This window comes from Hesperophylax consimilis, chromosome 16, assembly GCF_061612785.1.
Source record: "Hesperophylax consimilis isolate HC1 chromosome 16, BYU_Hcon_1.0, whole genome shotgun sequence".
Classification (NCBI taxonomy): Eukaryota; Metazoa; Arthropoda; class Insecta; order Trichoptera; family Limnephilidae; genus Hesperophylax; species Hesperophylax consimilis.
Genome location: NC_142851.1, coordinates 6,397,018 through 6,417,002, shown reverse-complemented (window position 1 = coordinate 6,417,002; position 19,985 = coordinate 6,397,018). Strand labels below are relative to the sequence as shown.

The following is a 19,985-nucleotide window of genomic DNA, read 5'->3' as shown; positions in this document are numbered from 1 at the left end:
TGTATTGAAACAGGGATGTCGTAGAAGAAGTCAGAAGAGTTTCACTAAGGTTAAACGCGACTCGTTATATTCTATGTTCTCATAGATGGCTTTAATTAATTTATTTTATTAAAATACGTTTTTGCAAGGTATTGCTTTACAATATTAAAACAAATTATTTGTAATTAAGTACTTATATACGTAAGGAATTAATTATAAACCATGTAATATTTTGCGTAACATTTTTAAAATTTTAAATAAGCAATTACACAATTTGTCTAAAGATACTTGTCTAAGAAAATTGAATGAAATGTTCTAAAGAAAAGAAAAAAGTCACTATCTCAATGACAATTATTTTTTTAAACTTTCTTCAGGCAGGTATGTACTATAATGCATATTGAAAAGCTTAGGACGGGTTGTTTCGGAGAATTTGAACAATTCTTCAAATTTCAAAGTTAATTTTCAAGTTCTGTGAAAGATTTTTCCAAGTTCTGTTATTATTTCAGTTCTGTCAAGCAACCAGTCTACAATGATATAGTAACAGAACTTAAGTAGGACTTTCACAAAGCCGGAAAATGAACGTTGAAATTTGATGAATTGTTCAAATTCTCCGAAACAACCCGTCCTTAGTCAAAGTAAGGCTTGCTTGAATAAAAAAAAACGGGTGCAGCAGATTTTCCAAACTGGAAACGGAACATACAAACAAATTTACAGACAGATGAAATGCAAAATGATCAAGTTAAAACAGAACTTCAACTCATTAAATAAAATGGCAATTTTAATAAATTACGGAAAAAAATAGGTTTATGAAAAAGGGCTCCAAACAGTTGGAAGGAACTGATTAAAAAATGACGCGTACTAAAATTAGAAATGCTTACCCGTAATATTATTATAAATAATTTAAATCAATAATAGTTGGCGTCAAATTATTTATCAAATAATATGCCATATTTGGACTTGTTTAGAAAGTCATTCATTCTGAAACAAGTTCCTGTCTATGCACCTAAAATGTCTTCACAGGAAAGGAATCATTTACATATCCAAACGAGTAAAATAGGAACAGATTGCGTTGCTGAATAATAAAATTTTTGGATCATTTTTAAAACCACATTATTATGATCTGAAAAGAATGCAAGGCGAAAGTTTACGGTTAAGGCGATGCACTACGTCGTCTAATATTTTAAATTGAGCCGCTATCAATAACAACCCTTACGTAAATGGCGACAAGGTTTAAATACCCGCTTAACACCATCCGCCTGTTTTGATTTATGCGAGAAAAAAACATGGCCAAAACTGCCTTTTATTTTATGTTGTGGATGTTCAGGCATAAATATTTAATTTTTTTTCAATCATTTTATAAATAACTTAATTTGCCACATTATACAATAAAATTATAACCGAAAATGGGTTCGTAAGTAGGAGATTTTGAACATTAAAGCAGTTTTCATAGGCTTTTACGTAATTTTTTTCTGGGCTTATAAAAAGACTTCTAAAAAATACTCGATTATTTCAAAGGCCAAGATGTATTCTACTCGCAGTATTTAATTAAAGCATGTGAAACATTTCTAGGCGACCAAATTTTCAAACCAAAAACACATGATTTTGCATTACCACGTATGGCATCGCCTTAATGCTTTGAACAGAAATGAGAGTTGATAGAAGAAAGAGTTGGGGTTGTCATGGCATGATTAAGTGAATTGAATCAGTGGTACAAAGCATCATACCTAGGAATGGCGGGTTCAATCCTCTACAAGCCAAATCCTTCATCATCGCATTAACGCCCCCGCATACCCAATTTCTACCGAAACAAGTTTCTCGTTAACTCTCTTAAGTTTTTATGTTGTTTATGCCGAAACGTTAATTATATGAAATTACCTCGATAGAAAAAAGTCGTAAAGTAAGCTCTGAAAATTATTAAAAACATGTTTTGTTCCGTTACATGTAATAAGCATGAAAAAATTCACAGTGTATCTTTAAATGCAACTAAAGCATTTGTTCAGAGATTTTTGCTCTATTTCAAATGAGTTGTGTTTATTAAATATTTTCACCATTTTCGCTTAATTATTATCGTTTTTTTAATATGAGCACGCTCCCTCTAACATTCGTATTTACGGTGACCGGGTAAATCATCAAAATGATAATTCATCACATCTTTAAAAAGTTATATAAAGTCATCGAAAGTGATGAAACAAAAACTTTATTAACTGGGTTAAGTAGGTTAGGTTAGGTTAGGTTAGGTTTAAATTTTTTTTTCATTGTTTTTAATGACTTTATATGAGTGTTGAGTTATCATGGAACCGTATTTACATATCTCCATTTCAAACCATCTTTGAAAACTTACTACAGGGTCTTTAAATGACAGTAGTAAATCAAATATTTTTAGATCATCTGTAATCAGGGAATGTTTGTTGAAAAAAAAAAAATTGTCTAATCGGATTTCAATAGTCAGAAAAACATGAGACAAAGAATGTATGTATGTGAGTAAAGCAAAGAATATATGACAGGACAAAATAAAGCTAAAGCAAAAGGGACGATGTTCATTATCCTTGTATATATTAGCATGTGTAGTGTATTTACCTGGTCCATTCGAATAATGCCTTCGGCGATGGTTTTGTAGCCAAGAATGGTGCGGTTCTTGTATTTTTTCCTTCTCTGCAGCAAGATTTGAAGTCTGAAAATAAACAAATAATAACAATTATTATAACCATTTACCATAATGTTCTAATAAAGTAGATTAATTTAAAGCCCCATTCAGCAAATATTATGGGTACGGCCGCCCGGGAACCATTCATTGGATGACCAACACATCTGCCAAAGAGTTTATGTATACTATTAGGTATATATCGACCGTTCCCAGCCAGAAGGGAGTAAATGACAAAACGTCATTTTTCAGGAGTTCGAACCCCACTGATGCTTGGGTTCATGGGGTGAGGTTTGTTGAAGTCTTGGAGGGTGGACCTGATCGTGAGAGGCCGGTTGAAGGAGACTCCTTCACCTCTCCAGACTCTCACGATCTATTGTCTTATCTGTCACTCCCGAACACACTGACCCCCAAATTCATACCCACCCCTCATAGCCTTTTCCTTTCCAGAAACTAATTTCCTTCATTTCCTTAAAAGCCCTCCCCACAGCATCCCCAAAGATGACATAGGCCCTGAGGGAAACTATTTGCCTCTGGGCTTCATATGTGGAGCTAATGTAAAAAAATAATGCTTCACACTGAAGAAGGAAACAGAATTGGTGCAGAGAGGAAGAAGAGTAAAAAGTCAAAAGAATAAAAAATCGTAAAGCCCAGCTACACTACTCGCGAAGTTGATCGAAGTTGACCGAATACGATAGTGTGGGCACGAAGTTCACTTCGCTTCGGGCAACTTCGCTTCGCTTCGCACGACTTCCGATTGTTGTCGGTAAATGCGCCCGAGTCAAAGGACTGGACTAAGTTACTCGCGAAGTTGCACGAGTGTGGGCACGCACTTCGAACTTCGGCTAACTTCGTCGAGGACTTCGTCGAAGCGTCGAAGCGAGTAGTGTAGCTGACGCTGTACAAAATGACGGTGGCAACATAGACTAAAATACATCAATGGGTGGCAAGGATTGCGTGGCATTAAAATATTAATTTTGTGAAAAGATTCAAAATCATTTATTTACCACTCAATAATTAACCACGGTTTTTTGTTAACAATGATCAATTATTTATTTTGCATTGAATAAAGCATCATAAAAATCTAATCTTCATTAGGTGGAAAGATAAAAAATGTCACACAATAAATAAAAAATTATATTTATTCACAACAATATTATTGTATATTGAAATTGATTGAAACATAAAGAAGGTATTACAAACCAGTGTCATTTAAATAAAGTTACGAATTACAAATACAATTCTATAGACAAAATAACAATATCATATTCCTCCCTCATATCCATGATCGTGATCACAAATGCTTCATTTCAAACACCTCATGGTACGTATACATTTGCGAACCGAACCACGAATTACCGGAAAGGAACGAAGCAACTGCAAGCGGCCGTTAGCGTTGTTTGTTCCTTTCCCATAAGTTGAGGTTCAGTTCAGCAGTTTGGCTCGCGTATGTATACGGAGAATTAGGGTGCGCATAAACAGCGGCGTTTTGCGCCGTTTGCAGTTGCTTCGTTCCTTTCCAATAATTCGCGGCTCGGCTCATGGAATAATTTTTTTTTTTTTAAGACACAATCATTCCCGGGTTACGAATAAATTGACAATATATTTAAATCTCCTACTACCACCACAGTAAGCGGAAAATGTTGCTTGTGTTGTGATGGAGGACTTAGCCAGCCGAGGAATTGAACACACCACGCCTGGGTGGGACCCAAACGCGATGCCAACTCGGCCACTGACCGGTCATTTTGTCCTGTTTATACGTAGCAAATGAAGCCTGCCGAAAATATATTTAGGTAGACATTTTTAAAGTTAATCTCTGGAACTATACTTAATCCACCTATGTTGAAAAAATTAACTTATATGCGCCTAATATTACGTATACACACGCGAACCGAACTACCGAGCTGAACCTCAACTGGTGAGAAAGGAACAAAGCAACTGCAAAGTGCGCGAAACGTCGCTTGCAGTTGCTTCGTTTGTTTCTCGTAATTCGTGGCTCCGTTCGCAAATGTATACGTACCATAACAAGTATACTTTTTTATGATCCGAAAGCGAGTAATTCTGCCTATCAGAACTCGCCAATCAACAGAGTTTAACGATTCTGCATTGACTATCGACAATGTCACTTAAAGACAGTTCAGAAACTATCCTTTCACTAAACAGTAAAACTGCCCCAATGACCTTTTTATACTTGTACCTTCAATTTGCAATCTTTTCCGTAATACATTGGTGCATAACCGTTTTATGGAGAACTGGGTTAAATCTCTAAATATTATAAAACAAAGCCGCTATCCGCGTCTGTCTGTTTGTGCATTTAGTTCTTCTAAGGGTTTTGATAGGGTTTTCAATATCATTGAGAGAATTTCTTCCGGGGGGTTTATATATGTAATACATGCATATTATATTTATAGAAAGTAGAGAAAAGGCTCCGAACACGCAATAATTAATTAACTAATAGTATTAAGCTGGTAGTGTAACAGACCTTGAGTCGGGAGATTGCGGATTCGATTCCCGAAACGAATTAGGCTGAATTGTTACAAACTCCTTCAAAATCGTTATGCTTCACAGCTAATCATTGATCAAAAGCTAAAACGGGTCGAGAATCGGCGTTTAGCGGGGACCGGTCAAATTTTAAAAAGTCATTAATCGTCGAAATGATCGTCATTCAAAAGTGACGCATTTGAAATACCCCAACCTACAATATAGACTGTATCCGGAAACTACTGGGTACAGACAAAAAAAAAATCACAAATAAAATTCCAGCTTCGGACTTGAATTACCCGAAAATGAAACTTCATATCAAAAAAAACTTATACCACAAAATCGACTAAAAATATGATGTAGATTAACCAGTTTTCCGCTTATTCCACTAGTTTCTGGACACCGTTTATAAAGGTTAGAAAATTCTGACAATAATAAAAAAGTCACTGTTACGAGAGTCGCAAATGTTTCTTCGTTAAAAATGAATAGAATAGTTTTGCTTTAAATTCTACAGGATTGACTTCAGCAATAATTTGAAGAAATATGTTTAGAAACGCAACCATTTGGGTTACTACATAAAAGGTCAACATTAATATTCGAATGTGATTCATTGATAATGGCTGTATAAAACGATTCTAAATTTAAAATATGTCAATTTATTCGGCGGGAAAATGTTTATATTCAGAACGCGCGCATTATTCGTCAAAGACGCAAAGTCGATTCCATTTTCAAACGGAATATTTTGAGGTAATTCATGCAAAATCGAAATAACTTTTCTGTCTCGTAGACGGAAATCTAGAAACGAATGCAAAACTATCTTTCGAAGTTGGTTTTTCGTACAACCAACCCTCAAAGTACGCGATATACAATTACGCCGTTAAAATAAATTTAATAACTATTGCTCGATACACGGAAAAACGGACCGAAAATCAGGTAAAATTATATGTATTCCTGTTAAAAAAGGGACTGCAGACCAAAAAATGACAAATTTCCTAAGAAACTATCAGTAAAACACGAATATGAATGTGAATAAATAGTTTTGTTCCGTATAAAATCTCAATTCTTTCATGAAAGGCATACACACATACAATATTGTATCGGTGATTCAATCCAATCTTGTATTTGCATGACATTCTTGAAACAATTGGGTTTATACACGGAAAAAATACTATTTATTCATATAAATATTACGTTAATTCATTATTATTAAGGTTAAAAAATAATTATAAGCAATAATTAGTCGCCTGAAATATCCATAGAAATCGAAAATATCTCCCGAGTAAAAATAAATGCCGCCGACGGGAATTGAACACGCACCTTCTGATGTCCGGTCAGATGCACTGGACCACTGAGCTTCATCGGCTTATTTCCGACACGCCAAATAATTCAATATGTACTAATACTTCAATCAACAATTACTGCTTATTATATGTTTTCCTCCTACCAATAAGGTTTGTAAGATATCTCAGTTATCTTCGTTAAGGTGTTTTTATCTTTTTTTCTGTATGCAGACTATAACGTACTTTACATTTACCCTTATCATTTGACTGGAAATATTTCGATTAAATCAATCCGACCGACAAAAGATATTTCCGCTGTCATCAGAAAAGGCGGTGCACCTAATGCGGCGTCCACCCGACATGGAAAGATGGGACGGATCCAATTTGGAGTCAATATAATAATAATAATAATATATTCCCCAAAAGGCAGCAAATTTAAAATTCTAATCCGCCAACATTCCAGCCGATCGCGGCGCATTTGTTACACCGCGGGCCTTATACAGGGTCCTTCAAAACGTATCGAAGCATCTAAATATTACAAAAATGATACGAGAAATGAAATTACAATCCAAGATGATACAGAAAGTCAATGATCTGACAATCTTAAGATCACTGGTTCCAAACACGGAGTGGGCAACTTTTTTTTTAAAGAAAGACCAACATTCCCGGGTTACGAATAACCTAACAATATTATTTTTTAATGATAAACTAATGTTTATAAGACGAGGTTTTTATGCATAGCACAAAGGATAATAAATAAACAATAATTAGTCGCAGTTTAATTAAAAAATATAATAAGCAGTAATTGTTGATTGAAGTATTAGTACATATTGAAATATTTGACGGGTTGGAAATAAGCCGACGTGGCTCAGAGCGTCTGACCGGACATCAGAAGGCGCGCGGGTTCAATTCCCGTTAGCGAGAGATATTTTCAATTTGTATTGATATTACAGGCGACTAATTATTGCTTATAATAATTTATTAACCTAACAATAATTTGAAAATCTCCTGCTACCACGTATTGCTTGTGTAGGGATTGAGGACTTAGCCAGCCGAGGAATTGAACTCACGAAGCCTGGGTGGGACCATCATCACTCAATTGAGAAGGCAGGCTGATGTTTGCTGGGTCCACGGTGTCAAGCACAGTGAAATCGATGAATTTACGATAACAGTTCGATAGGCGTAACTATCGATGATTTTATAGCGATTTACCGAGCCTGGTCGCGCCGTTGATAGCCAGACCGATATTCAGGTGGCTCTGGGCGCCGAATTGCCAAGGAGCCAAATCACACATAACACTTAACAGTCCAACACATAACTCTTGAAATTATTTTTCATAAAAACAACGCTACCCAAAATTCCAAATCATCGGAATATTATTGATTACAGCGATTACCTACCTAGGCGGCTACTGGTTTTGACAAGGGGCGCCAAGATTTTAATCGCGCCAGACGCCGTTTGGCTCTGGGCCGGCCCTGCCGATAATGATAAAGAAATAAATCGGACATCGATACACGCTGGCAACACTGGCGCATCTCTCTATGCATTGACATTTCTAGACGTCAGACGGCTAAGTAAAAGTTAAAAATACTAATAAATTGATAATGTCGAATTGAAGTAATAACTTTAATATACGTTGACAGTCCGCATGTACTTTTTGACACTAAAAAGCGATTTAATTAGTTCATGAGGTCTTAAGTAATTCATAACTAACAACTTTTGTTTCTTCGAGTTTGAACGGAATCAATTCATCGCGTCTTACACGAATTAATTAAGTCTATGGATCGTGTATACGATTTCTTTCAATACTGAGAACTTAGCTAGTTCACCTTCATTCATTAATAAGCCAGTTATTTTGCATAAGGAACGACATTATCCAAAACATTGTGCATATTGCCAGCTTGTGACACCTTGAAAGCAGCGGCTTTTGTCTACCGACTGTTGGAATCATATTCTGACCGTGCTCGCAAATATCGCTCACTGACCAAAGATGACGGATTTCGTTAATTTCATGTTGATAAAGGGTTTCATCGATCTACCGATGCTAGATACCCCAGTCGGTGTCGAGCGCGCCATGCGGGGGCAGGGTGAACTCGTTGCTGCGCAGCGTGCGGCGCTACGAGTGGATGCGCGCAGAAGGAACCAAAGGTGCGTTATCTTCAGCTGGTTAGTTAGTTAGTTGTTTGGTTACCTGTTCCCGTCCCGCTTGACGAAGTGCGGATACTGCAGGCTGAAGTTGAGGTCCAGGTCGGTGTCGAGCGCGCCGTTCGGGGGCAGGGTGATCTCGTTGCTGCGCAGCGTGCGGCGCTACGAGTGGATGCGCGCAGAAGGAACCAAAGGTGCGTTATCTTCAGCTGGTTAGTTAGTTAGTTGTTTGGTTACCTGTTCCCGTCCCGCTTGACGAAGTGCGGATACTGCAGGCTGAAGTTGAGGTCCAGGTCGGTGTCGAGCGCGCCATGCGGGGGCAGGGTGAACTCGTTGCTGCGCAGCGTGCGGCGCTACGAGTGGATGCGCGCAGAAGGAACCAAAGGTGCGTTATCTTCAGCTGGTTAGTTAGTTAGTTGTTTGGTTACCTGTTCCCGTCCCGCTTGACGAAGTGCGGATACTGCAGGCTGAAGTTGAGGTCCAGGTCGGTGTCGAGCGCGCCATGCGGGGGCAGGGTGAACTCGTTGCTGCGCAGCGTGCGGCGCTACGAGTGGATGCGCGCAGAAGGAACCAAAGGTGCGTTATCTTCAGCTGGTTAGTTAGTTAGTTGTTTGGTTACCTGTTCCCGTCCCGCTTGACGAAGTGCGGATACTGCAGGCTGAAGTTGAGGTCCAGGTCGGTGTCGAGCGCGCCGTTCGGGGGCAGGGTGATCTCGTTGCTGCGCAGCGTGCGGCGCTACGAGTGGATGCGCGCAGAAGGAACCAAAGGTGCGTTATCTTCAGCTGGTTAGTTAGTTAGTTGTTTGGTTACCTGTTCCCGTCCCGCTTGACGAAGTGCGGGTACTGCAGGCTGAAGTTGAGGTCCAGGTCGGTGTCGAGCGCGCCGTTCGGGGGCAGGGTGATCTCGTTGCTGCGCAGCGTGCGGCGCTACGAGTGGATGCGCGCAGAAGGAACCAAAGGTGCGTTATCTTCAGCTGGTTAGTTAGTTAGTTGTTTGGTTACCTGTTCCCGTCCCGCTTGACGAAGTGCGGATACTGCAGGCTGAAGTTGAGGTCCAGGTCGGTGTCGAGCGCGCCATGCGGGGGCAGGGTGAACTCGTTGCTGCGCAGCGTGCGGCGCTACGAGTGGATGCGCGCAGAAGGAACCAAAGGTGCGTTATCTTCAGCTGGTTAGTTAGTTAGTTGTTTGGTTACCTGTTCCCGTCCCGCTTGACGAAGTGCGGATACTGCAGGCTGAAGTTGAGGTCCAGGTCGGTGTCGAGCGCGCCGTTCGGGGGCAGGGTGATCTCGTTGCTGCGCAGCGTGCGGCGCGACGAGTGCATGCGCGCTGCCAGCGACACGGAGGACAGCCCGGCAGGCAGCGGCGCGCACACCGTCAGGTGCGTTATCGTCAGCGTGCATAGCCTGGACACACAAAACAAAGGGGAGAGTTAGCTTTGCAGTCAAGCCAAGAACATGGTTTTGTTAATACAGTTGAGGGGAAAATGGACGTAAGTAATGAGGAGTAATTTTTTCAATTCAGTGCCGGCAACCCGGGCGTTTATTTATTTATTTTATTAATTGGAATGCTATGCGTGAATCTTAAATTATTAAGGTGAAGCTTAGTGCTAAATCAATATTTTGATTAATCTTTATGACGAATTGGTGTACACTATGAATACCAAAAATGCTTTAGATAAACTGAAGGTTTTCCTGTCGTTTCGCTTTAGTACAATACAAATAAAATAATAAATTACTCAATAAAAAATATAAATACTACTATTTTTTTTAATAGAAATGTATGAACGCGTAAAGGAAACAACTTTAAAATAATACAGTATTATAGCTAAGGTTATCTGTGACAGTTTCACTTGATTAACTTTTTTGCTTTTTTATAAAATTATTTACAAAATAAATAAAAAACAGTTTTGTGCTTGAAATCGAACGTTTCTGGACTCCGTTTGTCAAGCGATTTTATTGCATATTACCTACAATATAAGGTATACCAAGAATATACACATTTTTGGCTGGTAGCTTCCTCTAAATTTCAACATCAGCCCGCTCCATTCATTCCCCGGCGAGTTGGTGAGGACCACAGGGGGACTCCTGAGGCTCTAGAGTCTAAACTGACTCGCAGACCTAGACATCCCATCTGACCCCCTCAAACGAAAGAAGGATAAGATATCAACATCTAAAGCCATTGCCATCAGCATCTTAACTATTTTCGTGCTTTTTAATACATGGTAAATCAATAGCAGAAGAGTATTTTTGTGTTATTTACGGCACAAACTGAGACGGTCGTTTCTCCTTTTGTATTACTGTGAGATATATGATTTAAGCAGTGTTAGAAAGTAGCAACACCACGCTTTTTATTTTGTATTTAAAAGTTTACCATAAACATTTCCAAATAATTGCAACATATTACCAAAAGTCGTCAATCTCCATTGCTTGCAAGGTTGCGAAAAATTTGTCAAAGTGAGTGAATTATTAATTAATTTCTTCAATAGTTTTAAAATTACCTTATGGCGTAATTTTGATTTCAGATAAATGTTATATTAAACTAATTATTTTTATGTGAAACGAAAAAAATAAGACAATAACCTTTACATTATGTTTGCGTAATTACATATGTTTTTTCGATTCGTATAAAGTGGTATTTTTACAGTTTACAAGAAAAGAAAAACAATCGTAAAGCGATAAAACCATCGTAAAAAGTTCAGATAGGTATAATTTTTTTTTTATATTTTCAATTACCTGTGTCCGTTTGTACGTTTGTTTGTTTGTTATTTAAATCTGAAAGAGTATTTCATCTGCTTTCAAAAACAGTATTTCCTTTTTGGACACGTTCAAAAAGAGCGAATGTATTGGAAAATTAAAGTCAACCGGGAATATTTATAAATAAAATCATTTAAAATATTGACGACTAAATCTCAGAATAGCCCAGGGGTCAAGTGATTGATATCAACGTCACTACTTTATGCGTCACATTCATGTTAGCATCTTAAATTACAGAAATCAGTTTATCAAACAACTGACATCAGGTTGATTCTTACCTTAAACTATTGATTCAACTATTCAGTTTGCAAGTACCAAATAATACCAGGTGAAAATAATTAGCAAGCCATAGAGAAGGGGCGGAAAGTAACGTGGGTGGTGGGGATTGAGAGTGGGTAGGGGGGGTTCCTAATCCCCTCTTGCCCCGCATCCACAATACGGAATATTCCGTCATCTAGCCTAGCTCGAATATATCGTAAATGTTTATAAATATTTTTCCGTAGGGTGTCAATAATTATTTATTTCTAAGAAACAAACAGCTTTTACAAAATATACAAGTGAACTGAAGTCAAGCCACAGAAGTTTCTTATGCTAAATTTCATTGGAAATGAAGTTTTATTATCTTAAAATTAATTTTGGGTTATAGGAAGGTGAGAGAAAGAGGAATATAGGAAGAGAATAAGAGATGCTCCCGATACATTCCGTACTCTAATATAAATAATCGATCGTACAAATTACTTCATATCGATATTTCTTTAGGTTATTACTAAAAATGTCAATGCTGTGAAATTTTGTATTATGCACTAACACGAGGAATTGGGGATTTTTTTTAATATTTGTTCTACACGAGGGTAAATAAAATAAATCAGATTATCGGGTTGATCTTGACGGAATATAAAAATTTATTAACGTTTATTTATTTTAGTCCAGACCATTATTTAGGATTTTAAACAATAGGATTTGATCTAAAGACGTAATAATGGCATAGAACAAGATAAAATATGATAGTATTTTATAATTATTCTGGTGCACGTTTTTCTATTACAGCATTTGTTAATTGTTTCTATGCACCGTAACACTAAAGGGAATGTTAGCACCCCTACTAAATTTTCGATTTGGTATTTTAGTTTAAAGTCTTGCATAATAAAATTGACAGCCCTGATTTACTCCAGCTCATAAACTTCCATATACCGGCCAGAAATACAAGACTATCATTAAAGTAGTATTGTAACATTGTAACAATACTTCGACGGCCGCACAATTTACAAATTGAACTCAAAACATGGGTAATATGTATGCACACATTGCAGATGTATGGAATATATCGCCGATACAATACAGACAAGAACTCGTAACTCATTTATCTACGGTATATCTGAGGAAGTTCTTCTGTCAATTAAACTACATAAATATTTATTGTTATTAAGTTTAATTTGTAGAACTCCATTTTAATTTTAATTTTTTATATATTCAATAATATTGTTATTGGGTTTATAAAAACAGTTTATTTTTAAACAAGTTCTGCTGTGTAATTATTATTATGCTTGCATATTTTTTTAGGCTTACTAACATACCACTCGACAAGAAAGCATATGAGAAGGGAAAAAATACAATCTAACTATTGCTAAAAATAACGGCTTCAAGGGTAGAGACATTGAAAAATTAATTAATAATAACAAACACAAAAATAACCTTAAATTAATTAACCCAGCGACTAATAATAAGACGAAAAATGAATTCGGGTGTTTAGAATTCATCGGACCGACATCTAATAAAATTGCCAAAGTCCTCAAAAAGTGTGGCTTAGATATTGCCTTCCGCACAAATAACAACTTAGGATCATCTCATAAAAACTCGAAAGTAAAGTACTCAAATTACAAAATAGCGGCATTTATAAACTCCAGTGTGACGAATGCAACGCTGTTTATGTTGGACAAACTGGCCGGTCCTTTAATACTAGGTTCAAAGAACATATAAGATCTTTTAAAAATAATAATAAAATACAATCACAATTTGCCAAACATCTCCTAGATGAAAATCACTCACTTAGTGATAATAATAAACCAACTCCGTTACACGTACAAAATAGAGGCCGTAAACTGAATCTTTTAGAGCAGTTAGAAATTAACAAAAACTCTAGTAATCCGAAAGCTATTCTAATTAATGAACAAACAAATATAATTCGTTCACCCCTACTAGATATCTTCAAACCTAGTGCAAATATGAGTGCACTATGAAGTACTTAATTATGCTATTAAAATTACCCTATGAGTCATCGTTTGGGAATAACTAACGTAAAGACATTCAGTCAAATTTAAACATTACAGTAATTGGGGAAACTTTATTGGGGTAATAACCATTAATAATTTCTAACATTTTACTCAGAAATCAATTGAAAAATCAGTAAATGAAATTAAAATACCGATCTACAAATAATATAAATGTATCGTCTGTAAGTGGGCTACCCACAGTTTGATAATGCCTTCAGAGGGCGAAACAGCTGTCACGCATAATAATAATTACACAGGAGAGCTTGTTTTAAAAAAAAACTGTTTTTATACTAACTATTGTAATAATGTATTTAGTAATTAAATGTATGCGTGAATAAATAAATTGTATAATGATATAATGACAGAACTTGAATAGGACTTTCACAGAACCCGAAAATTAACGTTAAAATTTGATGAATTGTTCAAATTCTATGAAACAACCCGTCCTTAGTATAGTACGAACGTATTATCACGATGTCGGAACACGTGTTCATAAAAATAATAAGATTTCCGCATTTCGTCATTGTATATCATCAATGCAAGTAATTATGTTAGGAATTAACTAAAAGTTTATCAGGAAACGGCCTGAAATCCCGTTCGAATTGGTGTACATTATGAATACCAAAAAATATGCTTTAGATACATTGAAGGTTTTCCTATCTTTTCGCTTGAGTAGAATAAAAATAAAAAATAAATTACTCAATCAAAAATATAAATGTAAACTTCTAAAAAAAATATTTTTTCAATAGAAATGTATGAATGCGTAAAGGAAACAACTTTAAAAAATACAGTATTATAGCTAAGATGATCTGTGACAGTTTCACTAGATTAACTTTTTTGCTTTCATATAAAATTATTTAGAAAATAAATAAAAACCAGTTTTGTGCTTGAAATCGAACGTTTCTAGACTCCGTTTGTGAAGCGATTTTAATGTCTATTACCTACAGTATAAGGTATATCAAGAATATACACATTTTTGGCTTGTAGCTTCCTCTTAATAAATCCTTGCGACTTTACACATTTGATAAAACGATTCCATTGTTCCGAGTTTTATTATTTTAAATGTGCGACCTCCATGCATCTAACATCTGTCGGGATTAGATCTCACTGGTCCTTGATCTTGCATAAGCAATAATCCTCCTTGTGTCATACTATACTAGGTACTATAGCGTTGGACAACAGCCAAGCACCGGGGACCATCGGAGTTTAGGTCGAGGACAGAGAGATTAGGGCGGCATGGCACGACACTGCGCCAGATGCTAACCTCGCCATATATGCGGGATGAGAACTGAATGGAGATATTTCACGTTTTCACGGTCGCCGTTTTTTTAATTTATTTTTCGAATTGGAATAATTAATAAAAAGGACACTTTAAAGCAGTGGCGGCAAATGACTCTTTTCAATTATTTTTGAATGATAAACTAACGTTTATAAGACAAGGTTTTATGCATAGCATAAAGGATAACAAATAATTATAAGCAATAATTAGTCATACGAAATAGTAATTAGTAATTAGTAATTAAATAAATAATTAATAATAACAAACACAAAAATAACCTTAAATTAATTTACCCAGCGACTAATAATAAGACGAATAATAAATTCGGGTGTTTAGAATTCATCGAACCGACATCTAATAAAATTGCCAAAGTCCTCAAAAAGTGTGGCTTAGATATTGCCTTCCGCACAAATAACAACTTAGGATCATCTCTTAAAAACTCAGAAAGTAAAGTACGTGTGTGTAAGTCAGTGTGACGAATGCAACGCTGTTTATGTTGGACAAACTGGCCGGTCCTTTAATACTAGGTTCAAAGAACATATAAGATCTTTTAAAAATAATAATAAAATACAATCACAATTTGCAAAACATCTCCTAGATGAAAATCACTCACTTAGTGATAATAATAAACCAACTCCGTTACACGTACAAAATAAAGGCCGTAAACTGAATCTTTTAGAGCAGTTAGAAATTAACAAAAACTCTAATAATCCGAAAGCTATTCTAATTAATGAACAAACAAATATAATAAGTCATACGAAATACTAATTAGTATTTCTGATGACTAATTATCTTATAAACGTTAGTTTATCATTAAAAAATAATAATATTTGACAAGTCAAAATTATTTCACCAATAAATTAAGATATCATAATATATGTCTCGACGCCATCTAGTGAGAAATTTAGCACTAACAAAGCCTTTCCTACAAAAATAAAGTTGGTTGTTTACAGGTGAAAAAATAGAATAAGCAGTAATTGTTGATTGAGGTACTATTACATATTGAATCATTTGGCGAGTTGAAAATAAGCCGACATAGCTCAGTGGATACAAAGCACCTGACCGGACATCAGAAGGCACGGGTTCAATTCCCGTTGGCGGCATTTATTTTTACTCGGGAGATATTTTCAATTTGTATTAGTATTTCGGATGACTAATTATTGCTTATAATTTTTTGTTGGACTCTTTTCAAGTTTTTTTACCTAATAGTTCTGTGAACATTAGATCTGTTAGGACGGGTTGTTTCGGAGAATTTGAACAATTCATTAAATTTCAACGTTCATTTACGGGTTCTGTGAAAGTCCTATTCAAATTCTGTTATTAAATCATTATAGGCTAGTTGCTTGACAGAACTGAAATAAAAACAGAACTTATCTTTATCAGAAAAATATCTTTCACAGAACTTGAAAATTAACTTTGAAATTTGAAGAATTGTTCAAGTTCTCCGAAACAACCCGTCCTTAGTAAGTGGGTACTTAATTAAAAACCGTTAGATATGGGTATATCGATATATTTTCATTTAACATTTTTTTTTTTAAATAAGGAATTCAACAATTTGTCCAAAGAAACCTTATTATCTTAGTGGCAATTCTTTTTTCAAACATTCTTCAGGCAGGTAGGTAGGTAGGTACTATCATATTGAAAAGCTCAGTCAAAGTTAGCCATCCTGTCAATATAAGGATTGCTTGATTAATAATTTGGATGCAGCAGATTTTCGGAAACGGAACGCAAAAACAAATTTACAGACATATGAAATGCCAAATGGTCGAGTTAAATAATAAATTCACTACGCTTAGTAAAAATTGACATAATAATGATTAAGTTGGCATAAAATATTTGTGAAAATATTAATAGAAAATATCAAAATAACGACTTCTTTCGGATAAACTATAAATTTCTATTTCAGCCGAAAAATCAGTGCGAGATGAAAGTTCTCCGAAAGTAGAGTGGTTAGTGTTTTTTCGAAATTCCAGATCGAATTTTTCGGAATATCTTTACCAATTTTTATTTCAGTGTGTGTAGAAAAATAGAATGCTGATTCCGTTGATTCCAAACAACAAACGGCTTTAACATGAAATGTTGGTGTCGGTTTCGAAAAATCACAAAAATGAGAAAAAAAAACCGCTGCACGCCTCTGTACTAGTCTGCCACGTTAATTTCAGTCGCACAAATTACAATATTACACGTATCAGCAAATTGCAACAGTCGACATTGAACAATAATAACTCTGTAAAAAATAAGTCATTGTTGTGATAATTACCACTAACTACTATATTGGAAGTCATGTGCATCAAATTGTACGCCATTGAAACAAATTGACACAGATTTGTATCAAAATATGTGCATAATAAAACGAAAAGCCGTGTATTGTGACTAAACTGGTTTGGGATTTACCGACATATTGTTAAAACAGCGGATTCTTGTAACGGAAGGCGGATAAATGGTGAATAATTAGAGAGGTAGGATGCGACGGGGCTGCTTAAATTAGCATTTATACTATATATGTTTATATAAAGTTATCACTGATTTTAAGTCCATAGATTGTATGAGAACCCTCTATATTTCATTAGTCAGAAGTCAATTGGAGTATAATTCACCTATTTGGTCCCCTTTATATAAAGTTCACTTCAATAATATAGAAAGTGTTCAGCACAAATTTCTTAAGTGCGTAAATTATAAGCTCAGAATTCCTATTGATTGCATTAATTAGTCAGTTTGATGAATCAATTGCTTCTAATAACACTGTCTGACAGGATAATTATTTCAGACCTGGTTGTGTTACACAGAGTCATTAAGAACTTAATTGATAGTCCTGCCATCTTTGCCACTATTAAATTCCACGTGCCGACTAGGAATACAAGACAAAATATAACATTCTTCTGCAATACATACACGACCAACTATCAGACACACTCACTGACCAATAGGATGCATGATCTGGGCAACAAGTATGGGGATGCTATTGATTTATTTATTGACTCCATTTATAGAATTAAGCATAATCTATACCAACATTTTTTGTCGAATCCTACAAATTAGAGTAGCGTTGGTAAATTAGTTTTAATGATTTGTCTTATATGTAGTGTTGTTGTAATTTCTTTTTAACTTTATGTTACTCTTACGTTTTGCTAATATTGCTTCACATTTAGTTTTTTTTTAGTTTTTATTATTTCTTAATATTTTCTCATTATACTTGTAATCGCAATTTTACAATTGTGTATTTTGCACCTACTTTACAATGGATTACATCTATTTACTGTCAGTATCTCCTGTATAATACAGATATTCTCCTATGTACACTGCATCATGTATCACTTTTATATAAAAGCCATTTTAGGCATATATAAATAAATAAATATCACTAATACGGGCAATAACCATTCCGTTTAATTGGAACAAATTCCGAACTGAAGTCGATGTAAAACGTGTGTCCGTGAAGGGCGGGCGTGCGCCGCACAACGAGAGTTCAGAGTTCATTCTGCAGTAATTATATTATTCTCCATTCTATTTTCAATATTAAGGACGGGTTGTTTCGGAGAATTTGAACAAGTTCTGTAAATATATCATTATAAGCTAGTTGCTTGAGTTGCTAGTTGTTAAATTAAGTTTAAAATTTGAACTATTCTTTAAATTTCAAAGTTCTGTGAAAGGTCTTTTTAAGTTCTGTTATTATTTCGGTTGTGTCAAGTAACTGGCCTATAATTTTATAATAACAGAACTTGAATAGGACTTTCACAGAACCCGAAAATGAACGTTGAAAGTTGAAGAAATGTTCAAATTCTCAGAAACAACCCGTCCTTAATCATGTACTCGTGTCTCTTATGGTTTGGAATTTTTTAATGAAGGACGGGTTGTTTCAGAGAATTTGAACAATTCTTCGAATTTCAAAGATATTTTTAAGTTCAGTTAAATATTTTTTCAAGTTTTGTTATTATTTCAGTTCTGCCAATCAACTAGCCTTTAATGATATATAATAACAGAATTTTAAAAGGACTTTCACAGAGCCCGGAAGTGAATGTTTAAATTTGATGAATTATTAAAATTTTGTGAAACCCAAGAATTTAAAAAAATATTTTTGATGTGATAATTTTTTTAACTCACTAATATTCTTGACTTCCAACTGTCAACCATTAACAGTTGTAAGTCACTATTTATAACTCCCATTAGTTAGTTGCTAGCTATGAGTGTTAGTTGTAAGTCACTAGTTATAAGTACCATTAATTAGTTGCTAGCTATAAATCTTAGTTGTAAGCCATTATATATTTATTTGTAAGTACTGAGTCCTTTATCACAAAAACAGTGCTATAAAAAGCATAAAAAAATATTATTATAATTATGTCGTTGACTTCAAGTGAAAACCTCCTAAACTAATGCCATCAACAAAAAACAGGTTTTCTCGTATGTTTATAGATAGCATTTTTTGGCGATTAAACTGTGGTTTTTGATGGGATGGTATGAAAACTGTTTTACTGATCTTACGCATTAAATAAATTAACATTTTAAAATAAATTTTGTAAATGGAGTTTGTCAGTTTAACTTCGTTACCCTAACGCAAATCTAAAAATAATTAATAATTTTTAAAGTTTCATTTCGTAAGCAAGATGAACAAGTTGAGTAGTGTCATCCATTATATTCTGACATCTGTATAAAGGATAATATATTTAAGTAGCTGGTCGCAACAATCGATACTCGTCACTGAAGAAAATTGAAAACTCGCGACGAAAACATGTTTTTGAGAGTAAATTTTAATGACTTTTGGCAACATGCTATATTGCCTGGACTAAATTACATTTTTGAGAAACTAAAGACATACGTAACCTAAATCTGTCAACTAAGTGAAATTATTAAACCTAATTAGCATCTCAGTATCGCCCTGATGAAAGGTCACCATTCAGAATGAAATGTTGCGTGAAATGACTTTAACCGAGTTTAGTTGCCAGATCTCAATACGCAGGTATTTTCTAACCATCCCCCCATCTCCTTACCCTCCCCACTCCCTTAGACCTCACAACATACCGCAATCGGAGATGCCATAGTACCACCGGCTTTGGGCAATCGGGACTCTTATGCCGTATTGGCATTAAAAAAATTGGTTGACATTTTTGACATGCAATAAATCTAGAAATATTCGGTTCACACTGGGAGTAAAAAAAAAACA

The 19,985-nt window shown here is 35.4% G+C and overlaps 1 protein-coding gene across 4 annotated transcripts in view; it reads right to left on the bottom strand.

Annotated features, from left to right (window-relative positions):
• KrT95D (phosphofurin acidic cluster sorting protein KrT95D) overlaps positions 1-19,985 on the bottom strand; it is a 277,937-nt gene that overhangs the window by 26,205 nt on the left and 231,747 nt on the right. For 3 of the 4 annotated variants that reach the window (XM_089640827.1, XM_089640829.1, XM_089640828.1), the window contains exons 1-2: positions 8,573-8,706; positions 2,557-2,650 (exon numbers count right to left, since the gene is read on the bottom strand). In XM_089640827.1, coding sequence (XP_089496953.1) covers positions 2,557-2,565 — 9 coding nt within the window. In that variant the 5' untranslated portion in view covers positions 2,566-2,650; positions 8,573-8,706. Of the gene's footprint in view, positions 1-2,556; positions 2,651-8,572; positions 8,707-9,718; positions 9,929-19,985 lie in introns of those variants that run through there. The other variant, XM_089640830.1, reaches the window with a different exon arrangement.